At 27.4% G+C, this 14,413-nt stretch overlaps 5 protein-coding genes across 5 annotated transcripts; 2 read left to right on the top strand and 3 right to left on the bottom strand.

The window, feature by feature from the left end:
• Nucleotides 1–38: 38 nt before the first annotated feature.
• On the bottom strand, nucleotides 39–2,227 carry OCT59_015051 (uncharacterized protein). The gene has a single exon (XM_025320492.2). It carries the CDS (start codon nucleotides 2,055–2,057, stop codon nucleotides 555–557), a length of 1,503 nt encoding a protein of 500 aa, XP_025171210.1. The 5' UTR covers nucleotides 2,058–2,227; the 3' UTR covers nucleotides 39–554.
• A 268-nt stretch (nucleotides 2,228–2,495) lies between these two features.
• OCT59_015050 (uncharacterized protein) lies at nucleotides 2,496–4,461 on the bottom strand (the record flags this gene model as incomplete). Its single annotated transcript, XM_025320491.2, has 8 exons — nucleotides 2,496–2,961; nucleotides 3,041–3,135; nucleotides 3,216–3,269; nucleotides 3,356–3,465; nucleotides 3,542–3,620; nucleotides 3,704–4,000; nucleotides 4,070–4,112; nucleotides 4,288–4,461. 8 exons carry the CDS (start codon nucleotides 4,459–4,461, stop codon nucleotides 2,896–2,898), a joined length of 918 nt encoding a protein of 305 aa, XP_025171209.1. The 3' UTR covers nucleotides 2,496–2,895.
• Nucleotides 4,462–6,676: 2,215 nt separating this feature from the next.
• OCT59_015049 (uncharacterized protein) lies at nucleotides 6,677–7,656 on the top strand. The gene is made up of 5 exons (XM_066139733.1): nucleotides 6,677–6,720; nucleotides 6,812–6,882; nucleotides 6,966–7,106; nucleotides 7,174–7,331; nucleotides 7,420–7,656. Exons 1-5 carry the CDS (start codon nucleotides 6,691–6,693, stop codon nucleotides 7,512–7,514), a joined length of 495 nt encoding a protein of 164 aa, XP_066002581.1. The 5' UTR covers nucleotides 6,677–6,690; the 3' UTR covers nucleotides 7,515–7,656.
• OCT59_015048 (uncharacterized protein) lies at nucleotides 7,513–10,854 on the bottom strand (the record flags this gene model as incomplete). Its single annotated transcript, XM_066139732.1, has 12 exons — nucleotides 7,513–7,854; nucleotides 7,922–8,129; nucleotides 8,216–8,382; nucleotides 8,456–8,520; nucleotides 8,629–8,816; nucleotides 8,886–9,037; nucleotides 9,108–9,404; nucleotides 9,488–9,907; nucleotides 9,998–10,105; nucleotides 10,237–10,498; nucleotides 10,564–10,756; nucleotides 10,836–10,854. 12 exons carry the CDS (start codon nucleotides 10,852–10,854, stop codon nucleotides 7,750–7,752), a joined length of 2,184 nt encoding a protein of 727 aa, XP_066002580.1. The 3' UTR covers nucleotides 7,513–7,749.
• Nucleotides 10,855–10,987: 133 nt separating this feature from the next.
• Nucleotides 10,988–12,696, top strand: OCT59_015047 (uncharacterized protein). The gene is made up of 7 exons (XM_066139731.1): nucleotides 10,988–11,022; nucleotides 11,208–11,542; nucleotides 11,604–11,682; nucleotides 11,760–11,802; nucleotides 11,873–11,992; nucleotides 12,071–12,207; nucleotides 12,273–12,696. The coding sequence occupies exons 2-7, from the start codon at nucleotides 11,237–11,239 to the stop codon at nucleotides 12,386–12,388; spliced, it is 801 nt and encodes a 266-aa protein (XP_066002579.1). The 5' UTR covers nucleotides 10,988–11,022; nucleotides 11,208–11,236; the 3' UTR covers nucleotides 12,389–12,696.
• The last annotated feature ends 1,717 nt before the right edge of the window (nucleotides 12,697–14,413 follow it).

The following is a 14,413-nucleotide window of genomic DNA, read 5'->3' as shown; positions in this document are numbered from 1 at the left end:
TTTTTTTTTTTAAAAAAATTTTTTTTTTTTATCTTTTTCGCTTCAATCATCTTGATGATGATTTTATATATATGCCTTCATTTTTTTTTCATATATAGGAATTTGTTGTGTATGAAATTTTAGAGGTTGGTTTTCTTACAAGATTTTTTTTTTTTTTTTTTAGATAGATAAATCTTTTGTAAATATATCCCTTATATATATATATAAGAGAGATTTTTTAATAAACAAAAAGAAAAAAAAAGAAGCTATACAAAAAAAAAATTAAAATTGATTTCTTTCGTGTTCTTTTTATAAAAAAAGAATGATAAATGTTTGAAATTTGATTAAATAAATTGGGTTTAAAACATTTCTTTCAATCAATCATCAATCAAAAAAAAAAGCTAAGAACATATTATAATTACTAAATATTTGATAATAAAAATAAAAAAGTTCCCTATTTGTTTTAAAATGACACAAAAAAATATTCTAATGATAATATTCTAATTCTCAAAATAATTTTTAAAATTTTTCAAAAAAGAATCTATTTCGTTCTTTTAATATTATTAACTCGTCTTTTAAGGATTATTGGGATTGCTTGTAGTAGTTGCATTTTGTATACCATTAATATCACACCAACCAGCAATAGGAGCGCAATTTAAATACTTACACCAAGGACAAGATTGAGCGGGGTCATCATTATTATAGAAATTTGTAATTAAAAAGTAGAACAATAAAGCAGCTATTGGTAAAGCTATAATTCTTAATACCCAATTAAATCTTTTATGAACTTTGGAAAAAGTTATGGTAGGCATTAATACTAAACCCAATAATATACCCATAATAAAACCGCCAATATGTGAAAAGTTATCAATAATTGGTATTAATCCAAGTAAAAATGAGAAGATTATAACTAATAATAATTTAGTTAATTCCCAACATGGACTAACAACCAATTTCCAATTTTGTAGTAAGTCTATTAATAAAACACCAATTATACCAAATAATGAACCACTAGCACCCAATGATGGTATAGTAACACTAGAAAAATTAGCACCGAATATAAAACCAAATATACCACTACCCATATAAATTATACTATAACGCCACCAACCCATATCACTTTCAACTTGTCTACCAGTTTGTAGTTGAAATATCATATTAACTAAAAAATGTACCACACCTCCATGTAAAAATATTGGTGTAATAAATCTAAACCATTGATTTGGTTTACCATTATTAAATCCTCCGAGACCGCAGAGAGATTCTAAAGTACATTTACCTTGGGTTATATCAGGTAATGATTGATCAATACAAGGAAAAACTGCACCATCGGGAATTGATTGAAGGGGTTTCATACATGGTACAAATCTTGCTCCTAATCTAATAAGAGTAGGTGAAGCGTATGGTCCAATCAATAGATTAACGGATGGTTTAGTTTGAATTAAACTACCAGTTTCTTTTTGATTATATACGAATTCATAAATTAATAAAACTAATTGTATTAATGTGACAAGATAAGTAAAATATGGTCTCCATAATCTTTTCTTCTGTAATTGCCGTTGTACGTTGGGATCCATATATGCTTTTGGTAGTTTAGGATCATATAATGTCGGTGGTGGTCCTTGTACTCCCGCTTGTACAGGATTTCCACCGTCATAATAATTTCCCTCTTCACCTGGTGGATATGGATACGACCCTCTAACATTACTACCAGGTTGTCCGATATTACCTTGACTGTATCTCATATAATTTTCTTGTTCTTCTCTAAGTATTCTTCTTGCATATTCTTCATCACTTTCCGTTTCCTCTCTTTCAGTATTAGATTCATAGAGTGATTCTGGAGGAGGTGGAGCGCTTGGTGTAACGTTTACTTGTTCACTTCCCGGAGTTTTCCAGAAAGAAGGGTCTCCCGGATTACTACTAGTATGTTTTTCTATGTCACCATAACCTCCTTCCTGTTTGTGAGGGAAATATGACAATCTCGTTGGTTCTTCCATAGGTGCATTATTATTAGTCGTATCATGAGATTGATCTCTGTGAAAAAAACTATTCCAACTAGAATTTTTTTGTTGAGACATATTAAAAAAAAAAACTTAAAAATAAAACTTAAAGAAAAAAAAGCATAAAAATGTTTTCCGTTAAAAAAAAAAAAATAAAATAAAATAAAAGAAAACTTTTATTTATTTTTTTTCCTCTCGAATCTACCAAATACAAAATATAAATATTGCTTGGCAAATAAAAGATAAAAACCATAAAAAGCTGTAACCATTGTAAAATTATTTTAAACGTTAATCTATTACATTATATGTATAGTATATGCATAATATAAATAAATAATTGACTTTTTAATAATATCCCTTAAATTTCCTTTATTACTGATTATAATATTACCGAATTTGATAATACCCTTTAAATATAGAAAGAAATCATTATAGAATGATATACCAAGAAACTATAAATAGAACTTGCCGACTTCCCCAAAGTTGCCTCATAACGGAACTTTGGCTGTGTATTATAATAATCTGAACTTGCCTAAATCAGAAAGGATTGATTTATTGATATTGCCACGATCAAGTTAGCGCATTAAAAAAAAAAGATAACGAGAAAAGCTATATGATCTTTAAACTCTTATATTAAATAATAAATCGATCTATGTTTGGTTTTATCTATATATGAAAGTTATTCTATTAATAAATAATTAATTTAAAACTATAACGTGAAATATTTTTTTTTCTTTTTTATAAATTTGACTAATAAGGTAGCATATTCTATATATATAATATATTATAGAAAATTCTTTTTTTTTTAAAAAAAAAATTTTTTTTTAAAATAGTAATAAAAAAAAAAATAAATAAATAATAAAAAATTTAATTTTTATACATATGCTTTTTTTATTTTTAAGTTGCTTTGCATATATTAAAGAGAATCGGAAATTTGTTTTTCCAATATTTCATGATGAATATTGAAGGCTTGATTAATTATCTAACAAAGAAAAAAAAATTATATGTTAAACCCAATTTTTCTTTGTTAGAAAAAAAACAAATAAATATTAATTACATACTTGCTCCATATCCATTAAAGGTAAATTCAGTAATGATGTTCGGATCTCTGATTGCTCCAAGTCTTCAAGATTCTCTCTAGCATTTTTTAATACCGCTAAATAAGTACAATAAAAAGATTTCTTTAATTTACTTGATTGTACGAATAAAAAGAAGATAATGTAACATTTAACATACCTAAACACACGTATGGATGAAATCCAATAGGATCATCAATAGAGAAGTATGTATCTGTATAAAATAAACCGATAAATTATATTGATCATAACCCCTGCAACCCAATAATTCAATCCATGAATCATTATTTGATAACTTACCCCATAGCCTCAACAAATTTTCAAATTGAAGTTCTTTCGCAAACAAATTCTGTAACCATGACGAAGCCCATTCGTTAATATCAACTTCTTCTTCTTCAAAATAATTACATCTGGAAATATCAAACACTTTGAATTGAAGTATTTATATATAAAAAATAATAACAAATATTGTTTGGAGAAACTTACAGATCGGGAATAACAGCTCTAAGTAATGTCATGAAATTAGCAACACGCTCATTTATTTTATGAACCGAATTATATTCGTCTAAAAAAATTAAATGAATTTTTTTTAGAAAAAAAATAAGTCTCTAAAAAAAACCCAATATTATTCAAAATAATTAAAATTACCTAACGTAGACATGAGCCTTGTAAAACAATAGTATACTTCATATTCATTTTTCATACAATAAACAAACGGTGCGCATAAGTGAACAAGAGCTGGATGATAATCAACATCTCGATTATGATTCAAATAAGCTCCAATGACATTTTCAAAGATTTGCTTATAGCCATTGGTATCGTCGAGATTTTTAATCTTTTGATATCGACCAACTTCACCTCGAATGCGTTTATTGATTTCTATATACTCTTTTTCAATAGCGTTGTATTCTTCAGATTTAATCTTAACGCTAGTCAATTCCTGCGCTAACAAGTTTTAAAAATGAAGTTAAATAAAGTTTATTGAAGTTTTCAATTGAATCAAATCTTACTTACATCTATCAGCCGGATTTACTCCGAGTAGATACTTCCAAACATCCTTTAATGGAAAAGAATAAAATCATGCAGATATTAACTTAACAAGAAAACGAAAAAATTAGATATTGAAAGAAAAAATAAAGTATCATATATATAGAGATAGATATAAATATTTCTTATATGGATCGATTTTTTTTTTCAAAAAAAAAGGATAATCCAAAAGATGATATATTTACTCCTCTAATTTCCATGGGAACACCATGTCTTGAAGATTCTCTCAGCTTATCAAGATCAATATGAACTTCAGCATTCAGGATATCATTAAACTCATTGATCGAAGTAGACATTTCCAGAGTTTGATTTATCCTGTGATTTACTGGATATCGAACTAACTGTGACACTTGAAGCATAAATATAATTTTAGAAGGTTAAAAAAGGGCCGTTGGGCAAGTGTTTGTTTCTTATGAATAAAGAACTTTACAGATAAGAAAAAAAAATGTATGCTATGGGTGTAATAATATATACAAAGAACTAAAATATTTTATTTATAGACTGAACAACTTAGTTGATAAGTTACTCGAGGAATCAAAACATGATGTATAAAAATACTTGATAAAGAGTATTTTTGTTAAAAATTAAATGAGAAATATCATGTATTTGATCAAAAATTATTGTGTCAAAAAAAAAAAATTTTTTTTTTTTTTACACAAAATAATAATTTTAACTATATATATATATATTTTTTTTTTATAGTTCCTCAGCTGTATTAAAAACTAAGAGGAAAAAGAAAAAAAGTTGAGGAAAGGGAAAAAATAGAGGAAGGAAGGTCAGAGTTGGATGGTAATAAATTTTTAGGAGGATAGGAAAAGAATTTTTTTTTTTTTTTTTTTGACAAGGAAATGATAGGCGTTGGATTTTATTCAGGGTTCATATAAAAATAATTACCTCCCCTGTTGACAAATTAGAAATGTCCTCATTTCTGTAATAAATTAAATTTGTACAGCTTAAAGGGAAAAGGAATGACTTTTTTGTTTATTTGTCTTCAAGATCTATTGGTCTAAATAGATTTCGGTAAAAATAATTATTTTTTCCATAAATCAAAAATTTTTTGAAAGAAAAAGTTATTGTATCCTGCGGTGATTTCCGATGACGAAATTTTGCGTCACCGTCGTGATGGCAAGTGAATTGTCCCCATTTAGAATTCTAATTATATGATCTACAACCGTTTATTTCGTTTATACGTTTAAAATCAAATGATTGACTAATTTCATCATTTCTTTACAATCAAGAAAAAGAAAAGTAGAAAAAAGGAAGAAAGTTAGTAATAAATAATAATAATTAATAATAATAGTAATAATAAAAATAAAATAATAACTATAATAGTAATAATAATAATAAATTATTAAGTCAATATTAAGAAATAATAAAATAATATGATTGGTCAATTATGATGATCAAATTTGATGATTATTTTCTACTGGGGGGGCTGAAAAACAGGTGATAAAAGAGGGAAAAGAAATTCCGAGTCAATTAATAATTAAATTTAGTTAGTTCCCCAAAAAAATCATAAGCTTTTAAAAAAGACACAAAATGGGCCGATATAAAAGTCCGCACAATATGGCTGAATAAAAAAATTAAGCCGAAGGCGTTTTGGTTTCTGTTATTACATTCTGTACCGTGCAAACGATATTTGATATTCAAGGAGTATAAAAAAAATAAACAAAATAAAATAAATCATCATTATGAAAACAAAATCATAAAAACTTCTAAAAGAGTTCGTCATTATTTACTATTCTCACTATTCTCATACAGATATCAGGTGTGTTCCTTGAAAAGTCTGATCATGTTCAATGTAATCAATGTAATCACAATTATGCATGCGTGATACATTGGAAAAAAGAATTTACCCCAAAATTAAAATGCTCTTCATTTTAATTAGAAATTCTAAGTAATTAATAAAGCTCAAATAATATCATAATCTTACAATGAAGTTTTTTTAATTAACTAATAAAGGACAAAGAAATAAATTAAATGATCAGAATCCTACAAAATTCCAATAAGTTCACACGTGTTATATAACCATTTTTTTATTATTTGTAACACCAATTATCTACATATTAAGCAAATATTAACTATTATTTGAATAGAAATAAAACCTATTTTGTACAGGTAGAAAAAAAATCCTGTTGTAAGAGGAAATTCTTATCATTTTGATTGCCTTGAAAACTTGGAAGCATAATCGATCACAAATGGAGCTGAATAAAATAAATAAATAATGTTTACTCATTAATTAATCAAAGTAAAATGATTTAACAAAAAGAAAAAAAAAGGAGGAAAAAAAATTTATTATTAAAACTTACCTACGCGTATAACAATGACTGTTATAACGAACGATGTAAAACTGTTCCAAGTTTTTTTTCGCTGATCTTCTCTTTCTTCAGGTGTAGGTTTATTGGGTTGTATAAACATTTTGAAGTTGAAATTTAAAGGTCAAAAAATTACAAAACGTAGTTTTATTAGTTTTGTTGATAGATAAATGATCGATCTAGAAGATTTTAGTTAAATCATGTGATTTCATATGATTTCAACATTATTTAAATGATCTGCCAATTTTTAATCGTCCAAAAGTTCTTTCTGCCATGACCACTGATATTTCAACGTACCGTTTTGTGAGTATTTTTTTTTTTTAACTTTTACCTTTTGTTTCGAGTAATTTAATCCAATTTCTATATATTAATAATTAATCATGTCTTTCTTTAGAATCATACTATGATCCGGGTCAAAGACCCACAAGTTTCGCTCAAGTTTTATGAAGAAATCTTAGGAATGAAGTAAGTAATGTTTCTTTTTTTATTTGCTTGAAAAAACTTTCAAGCATTTGATAATGATTTTATTATGAAAAATTTTTACCAAGACTTCTTAATAAAGCCGATTTTCCAAATGGGAAATTTACGCTTTATTTTCTTGCCTATGTTCATAATGATGTCATACCTGAATCTGATGATGAAAAGTCCAAATATGTCTTTTCAAGAGAAGCAGTCCTCGAATTGACACAGTAAGAAATCTGATTTCATATTAACGAGTTAATAATCACGTGACTTAATATATCATTTACTTTTTAGTAATTGGGGAACTGAGTCCGATTCAAATTTTGAATATCATAATGGAAATAAAGATCCTCGTGGTTTCGGACACTTGGCGATTACAGTAGATAATATTGAAGCTGCTTGTAAAAGATTCGAAGATAACGATGTTAAATTCATTAAGAAGTTGACTGATGGTAAAAAAAATTACATACATATAATTAATTATATATATATTTCATTGGTTTTCTAATAATTTCATAACATCAACTTAAAAATATTTAGGTACAATGAAAAATATTGCATTCATTACTGATCCAGATGGTTACTGGATTGAAATTATTCAAGCTGGATCAAATGCAGCTAAACCACAATCATAAAGATTTAAAGAGGTTTTTTTTTAGTAATTTTGAGTCACAATCAATTAGGAGTATTTAAGTTTTTGATTTCGCATCTCATAATTATATGTATAACTTTTTTGTTTAATAATAAAAGGCAAACTTCATTTACCAGAAATACCTTAATAATATAATGACTATTACCTCAAAATTTTATTTTTTTTTTAACCCCTCTCACAAAATTATTAATTTGATCTTTAAGCCAAGTATTCATATTTTATGGTCTTCGAGAAGATAACCAATTGTTTGCGTTTATAAATTGTGATGCTAATTCATTAGAAATAGCACCACTGGTTTTAAGAGAATTTACGGCGATAATAACCTATTTATAATATATATTTGTTAATTATATTAATATATCAAATGAAAATCAAATCCGTATAATTTACCTCGTCCCAAAATACGAGTCCATTCTCTAAGTCTGCTTTCACATTTATACATCCCGTAAACGTTCCATCTAACTTCTTTAATGCTTCAGGTATGTGTGATCTTATGGCTGCCTTGTCATTATTATCTTTTGATAAAATTATAACATGTTCAAGGTACGTTTTAACGATAATTCCCATTGCCGTATTAACATCATACAAGAAGGGTAAACTGAAGTAAAATAATAATAATTATTATTATTATAATAATTAAGATATATTAAAAAATGCACAATAAATATAATAATTTTAACAAACCTTAAAGCAATGTCGAGATAGTCCTGTCTATCCTTAACACAATCACCATTTAGGAACATTGATAAAGTTAACATTTCACATAAATTTCTCAAAGAACGATTCATTGCTTTCACAAAACTATTAAAAGCTAAAAGCTCTCTGCTAAGAGGCCCATTCCAAGAAACTCCCTGATAATAAAACAAATAGGCAAATATTTTACCATACAAAGCATCATAAATGAATTATGTTAAATATACTAACCTTGAATTTTGCAGGAACCAAACTCAAAGTTCTTGAAATCAGGAGAATATATTTTTTCTCCTCTTCTTTTTTGTAATCAATAAATATAATAATATATTTGTTAACTTTGTACTAAAAAAAAATTATTTATAATAATAATTATATAAACGTATATATTAAATGTAATGTCTTACCGGTAGTAGCATTTGGTGGTATATAATATGACCTGCTAAGATTATTTCCATTTAAATATCCAAAACGTATTAATTCTAAAGCAGAGAACAATTGCTCATGATGTGATTCTGTATTAGACTTGAGCGTAGTAAGAGCCTTTTTAAAAGCACTACCCCACGCGGTATGTGTATGCGATGAGGTCAGAAATCTAAATAAACGAACCAGGTCAATAAATGATTTAAAAGAAGCTAATACATTTATATACAAAAAACCTTACTGTCTTAATTCTAAAAGTTTCCACAAAACATTGGCCAAAATCTCATCTTTAGATTCAATAATCTTATCATTATTTTTTGGCATAACCGTTTTTGCAGCCTGATCTTCTGTCGCTGTTGCCTTCAAACAGAAAGCAATATCAATAACGGATGTCTATAGAATGTAAATATTAGCCTCGATAATAAATAGAACTAAAAATAGTCTTACATACAAACTAACATACTTTTTGCGCTTTTTTTTCTTCCTCTAATCCTCTTTCCAAAACATTCCAAGTATTTAAAATCTCATGAACGCTTGGGACTACATTATGATTCAAATGGTGTTCGTTACTTGGTTCAAACCAGTAAACACTAACAACCCGCCTGGATTGATAAAACTGGTGTAAAGGTTGTGTAAGCAAACCCATGGCTTGAGTTCGAAGCTCAAGTAACTGACTAAGGAATTGTCTATATTCTATCGTTTCGCCGTTGCACAAAGGCGAGTTTTCGATAAGGACACCAGAAATTAAAGTATTAATAACCTAAGAGATTACACGCGATTATACTCAGTAAGATTAAAAAAAATTACGAGTGATAAATTTACTTATACATAATACTGCCAAACCTGAGGTGACATTAAACCCTTGGACAAATAATAATATATTTCATCGGGTAAGCGATACCCAATAACATCATGAATGTCAGTTGGCGCATTTTCAACATTTAAAGGTTCAATTTTTCCATCATCTGTCAACACCATATGATATTTAATAGCACACCTTGTGCGACAATATGTATCCACGTAGTTGGATTTTATTACTCCCGCATGCTCTGCATAGTTTTGAACGGCATTGAATCCAGTACGATGTTGTTTAACTAAATCATGTACACTTTTGAAAGTGAAAGTACTATACTCGGAATTAAGAGGTGGAAAAGTATTACAAATTTCAAATCCCGCAAGAATGCAAACGTCAAGAAATTGCTCGTCTGTTATAGATAAGTCGAGCAAAATAGACTTCTTGCTGAGCCAAGAATATGTACCTTTCTATTGAATAAAAATAAATGTTAACAAATAACGAATAATAATTCAAGTAACAATAGAATTATTAGATCAACAGATTTATATAACACAAACTTCTAAATCCAGGCTTATAATAACTTTCTCAACATCATACATTAACAATTCTGATCCACCGTATATTGCATGGATGAATCCTTTTGGATGACGTTCTAAATACACTAACTTGTGGATATCACAGGGAATTTTAAAATATGTAATTCGCATGAGTTATGTTTCTTCATAAATATGACAACCTCATATTATATATAATAACTACCAACTTAAAAAAACGCGTTAGAAAGTTTCCTACATACTTGTCCCCAAGCCAAATAAGGTGCACGTATAAATTCTATGTCATTCTCTTTCAAAATACTGAATACAAGATAATATAAGTCTGGTTGATTTATAAACCCAGATCCTGCCCAAGTACTATAAGCTGAATCCACCCAACCTTTCTCATAAAAATCCCAAGCTTGAGCACGTTTCGTGGGTCTTGTATCTTCCGTAGAGAATGGCTTATCTTTTCTAATTACGTTAAGCCCATTAAACACAAAGACTGGTGTAATTCCATATGATCTACGGAAAAATTTTGAACAAGTGAATATGGAGTTTTATTTATAAATAAATATATTAATACGTACTTTATTAATTCAAGTTCTTTTTCTATTGCTGCTTTTAACCCAATTGGTATTCCACCTAAAGCAGCAGTCGCAGGCTCTTTCGCTGAATTTTGTAAAAGTTTCCTAAGCCAATGTGTACCTTCAATTCCAAGACGAGTGTCTTTCAAATTTGAGAGTGCATTATGTTGAACCAGGCGACGTTCTGCCGTAAAAACTAAAAAATAAATAAATTAGTAACCCAAATGTATATTAGATATTAATTAATCAAAAGTACCGAAACAAATTACTCTTACATTCAAAATGTCTAATCATTTCAATAAAGTTAAAAGAACAAGTTTTGATCTAAATGATTATGTGATAAAGTTAAAAAAAGCTTAAATAATGAACCAATCAAATTTTGCTAAGTGGCATATAAAAGGTAGAAATTCATCTTTGCATAATTTTTGAGGAACTACCTTACTTCGATTTTTGTAAATATCTGTAAGTTACGAATCTTTAATGGACTCAACAGTCTTTGTTCGCCAAATCAAGTGAAATAGTATTTTGAGGCTATTACCGTAGTTTTAGAGTGTAGACCTTTTCTTTTTTTTTGCAATTAAGATGAATCGCGAACTTTTCGATTTTATTTTTTTACTATTACTGATATTGGATTTTTTTTAATTAAGTAATTAAATTTTTCATGTAGAAAGTTATCATGCCACTCTCACCACTATCAGAGAGCGAATCTCCTCTTCATAATAATACCAATGAAGATACATTTATCAATCCTTTCGAAATTTCGGATAATGTTTCTTCGGCAGATCCTAATATAACAATAGAGCCTGATGATGTTGGTCTTTCAACAGATAATAAATCTCAAACAAAAGCAAAAAGCCCAACACCTAAAACTACAACTACTATCAATATTGAACAAACTTCAACATCTGTTTCAGGATCAATTGGTCAACAAACCAGACCTTATGCTAATGATACTCTCGACGAACCAGTCTCAGTAACCATTGTAAGTGAAACTTTAATTATACAAATTATCATAGAATGACTAACCAGTTATTTAATATTAGCTTCGTGATTTGAGGAATGTGGCAATTAAATTACAACAGGTTCTTAATCCAAAAGGGCGTAGAGATGTATTAAAAGATTGTATATATTGGTTTATTTATTTAACTATTGTAATTGTATTATAAGTTTAATAGTAAGAAACATTTATTTTTGATTAGGGGATTTATGGGGTCCTTTGATCCTTTGTTTGTCTTTAGCAATGTAAGTTCTTATACATTTTCATATTTTAAAAAAATTCATATAAGAACAAATCTTGTTTCTTTTATCATAGAATTTTGAGCTTTAATGGACCAACAGGACAAGATATCTCGATTTTTACCGGTGTTTTTGTTATTGTGTGGTGTGGATCTGCTATCGTGACGATAAACGCTAAATTATTGGGGGGAGCTGTGTATGTTAATGTTTAAATATGTATTTATGTTTATTTAAAATCATTTAAATTAATAGTATGGTTTTCTATTAAATGCAGTTCATTTTTCCAGAGTGTTTGTACTCTAGGTTACTGTATTTTTCCGTTGGTGCTTATTGCTTTTGTAAATATTTTTACAAGCAATATTTTTATAAGGATTCCACTCGTGATTCTTGCATTAGGATGGTCACTATATGGTAAAAGGTTTAATATAGAATTTGTTTAAATAAATTACTTATTAACAATTAATTTCAATTTTTAGCATCTGTTAGCTTTCTTTCCGCATCACATTTAGCAAATCGTCGGACATTAGCTGTATATCCTCTCTTCTTATTTTATTCAGTTATTGGTTGGATGGTGTTTGTAACTGGATTATAAAAGTACATCCGTAGGAAATTTTTTTTGTGTGATAGAATTTATTTATTTAATATAGTTTCATTGCCATATTTTGTGGATCTTCACTAAATTCCAATCAATTTTAATTTTTCTTTGATGCTAGTGCTAGAAGTTTTCTTGTTACTTCGATGATAATTATCTGCAATAATACTGAAAATGAATAATATAAATTGCTTGATTTTTGTGGTTTAATATAATTTGATAGATATGGTATGAATATTGTAATAAATTTGAAATTTGAAATTGTGTTACTTACCATGTCACATATCAACATATCAGATATACAATATAAAAAACTTAGTATCAGAATTTGTTGATTTTAAAATCAAGATATTTATGTATATTTCAATAAATAAATATGTTCAATCCGATACAACATTATGTAATTCGACTAATTCGAGATATTGTCTCAAGCATGTATCAATAAAATAATTTCATTCTGGTTGTCATTTTTGCTCCTGAATTTTGCAGTAGATCTGAAATATTAACATCTCAGAATATTTGGGTGGAAAATGGTTAAAAGAAATGGTATAAAAATATACTAGTAGTGATCATCAGTCATGTGATTTTAAAACCCGTTCCTTCGGGAACGATCAGATTAAGGCTGAGGTAAATACATCGGCAAATATATTATCGGAATCTCATGACCGATCCTATTTGGATCAATATCCTAATTTGTATAGAAAATTTAGTAGTGAAGATTTCGATTATTATGGAATTACTGATAAGTCATTATGCCCCTATAAGAAATTTTCCGATTTTATTATCCGATTTTACTACGGAAATTGATCATTTTTCGGAATGATTACTACAGATTTTACCCGAAATTGCTCAGTAATTTTATGAATGTAAACGGAATATTATCAGATATATATATTATCCGAAAGTATCCAGAAAAATTTATTGAATATTACAGATTTACAGGTTCTTTTTATTCATATTTTCCAGCTATTATCTGAAAGTACTTATTCTATTTTTTAGCTTTCTTATGATTTTTTCAAGTAGTAATTTGGTTATTAGTTGTTTTTTTTTCTTTTGTTGAACTTGATTTCGTTATTCTAATTAAACTTTTATTGCTTCTTATATTTATCAAATTATAAATTGTAATATTATAAATATTGTAAACACTAACAAAAATTATAAATATACCATTCTTTCAGTAATTAAAGATGCTTCAATAATTGTTTTAGAAGAAGTTGATGCAGATCTTAAATACCTAAGAAAGTTGGAAGAAGTTCAAGTCTTAATAAATAAATTTGATTTTGACAATTCTATCACAGCCAAAAAATTTGTTCTTTATGATGATTCTGAGGTAATAACGGAAATAATTTCTAATGATGAAATTTTAAAAGCAGTTCAACTTAACAATCAAGAAAAAGAAGAAATTGAAGAGGAATTTCTACCAACAATAATTCATAATGAAATTATTGAATGTTACGATAAAGTGATCTTATATTTACAATATCAGAAAAAAAATTATGGTTCAAATAATGAGGATATTAAGTTTATAAAAAAATTAAAAAAAGAAGCTTTAAGAGAACGCTTTTGTTCTACAAAGCAAATCAATTTTAATAATTTTGTTAATGTAATCAAATAATTCTATTAATAAAAATTTTACTGGGAAATTTTTTAGGGTGCAGATCTGTGCAGGTCTGCAATTTTATAATTTTTGCACAATTTTTTAATGAAAATTAATGGTGATCTGTAAATGCAGATTACCACCATTATTTTTTTAAAATTTTGATATAAATCTATAAAAATGCAAACTGCTGTAATTCTTCAGTAAAAAATCTGTGACAACTTTCAATAATGTAAATTGTTATAATTTTTCAAATATGAAATCTGCGGTAATTTTCAGAATTGTAAAAATTTTAATTTTTAAATAAGAATCAGCAGTTTCAGCAATTTGCAAATGTAAACTGGTAAAAGATCTGCAAAAATCTGCAGGAATATCTGAAAATCAAGCTTTATTTAAAGTTTATTTAAACTTTTCAAAGTTAATGAAGT

Source organism: Rhizophagus irregularis, chromosome 23, assembly GCF_026210795.1.
Source record: "Rhizophagus irregularis chromosome 23, complete sequence".
Lineage (NCBI taxonomy): Eukaryota > Fungi > Glomeromycota > Glomeromycetes > Glomerales > Glomeraceae > Rhizophagus > Rhizophagus irregularis.
Note: the sequence above shows the minus strand (reverse complement) of the source record. Positions and strands in the feature narration are given on the sequence as shown.

What these genes read in the sequence shown, in the direction of transcription:
- OCT59_015049 (XM_066139733.1), top strand. Translation starts at nt 6,691, where the DNA reads ATGACCACTGATATTTCAACGTACCGTTTT. An exon ending in ATATTTCAACGTACCGTTTT is followed by an intron (nt 6,721 to 6,811) that starts GTGAGTATTTTT and finishes GTCTTTCTTTAG; the next exon opens with AATCATACTATGATCCGGGT. An exon ending in GAAGAAATCTTAGGAATGAA is followed by an intron (nt 6,883 to 6,965) that starts GTAAGTAATGTT and finishes ATTTTTACCAAG; the next exon opens with ACTTCTTAATAAAGCCGATT.
- OCT59_015047 (XM_066139731.1), top strand. Translation starts at nt 11,237, where the DNA reads ATGCCACTCTCACCACTATCAGAGAGCGAATCTCCTCTTCATAATAAT. An exon ending in AACCAGTCTCAGTAACCATT is followed by an intron (nt 11,543 to 11,603) that starts GTAAGTGAAACT and finishes ATTTAATATTAG; the next exon opens with CTTCGTGATTTGAGGAATGT. An exon ending in TAGAGATGTATTAAAAGATT is followed by an intron (nt 11,683 to 11,759) that starts GTATATATTGGT and finishes ATTTTTGATTAG; the next exon opens with GGGATTTATGGGGTCCTTTG.
- OCT59_015051 (XM_025320492.2), bottom strand. Translation starts at nt 2,057, where the DNA reads ATGTCTCAACAAAAAAATTCTAGTTGGAATAGTTTTTTTCACAGAGAT.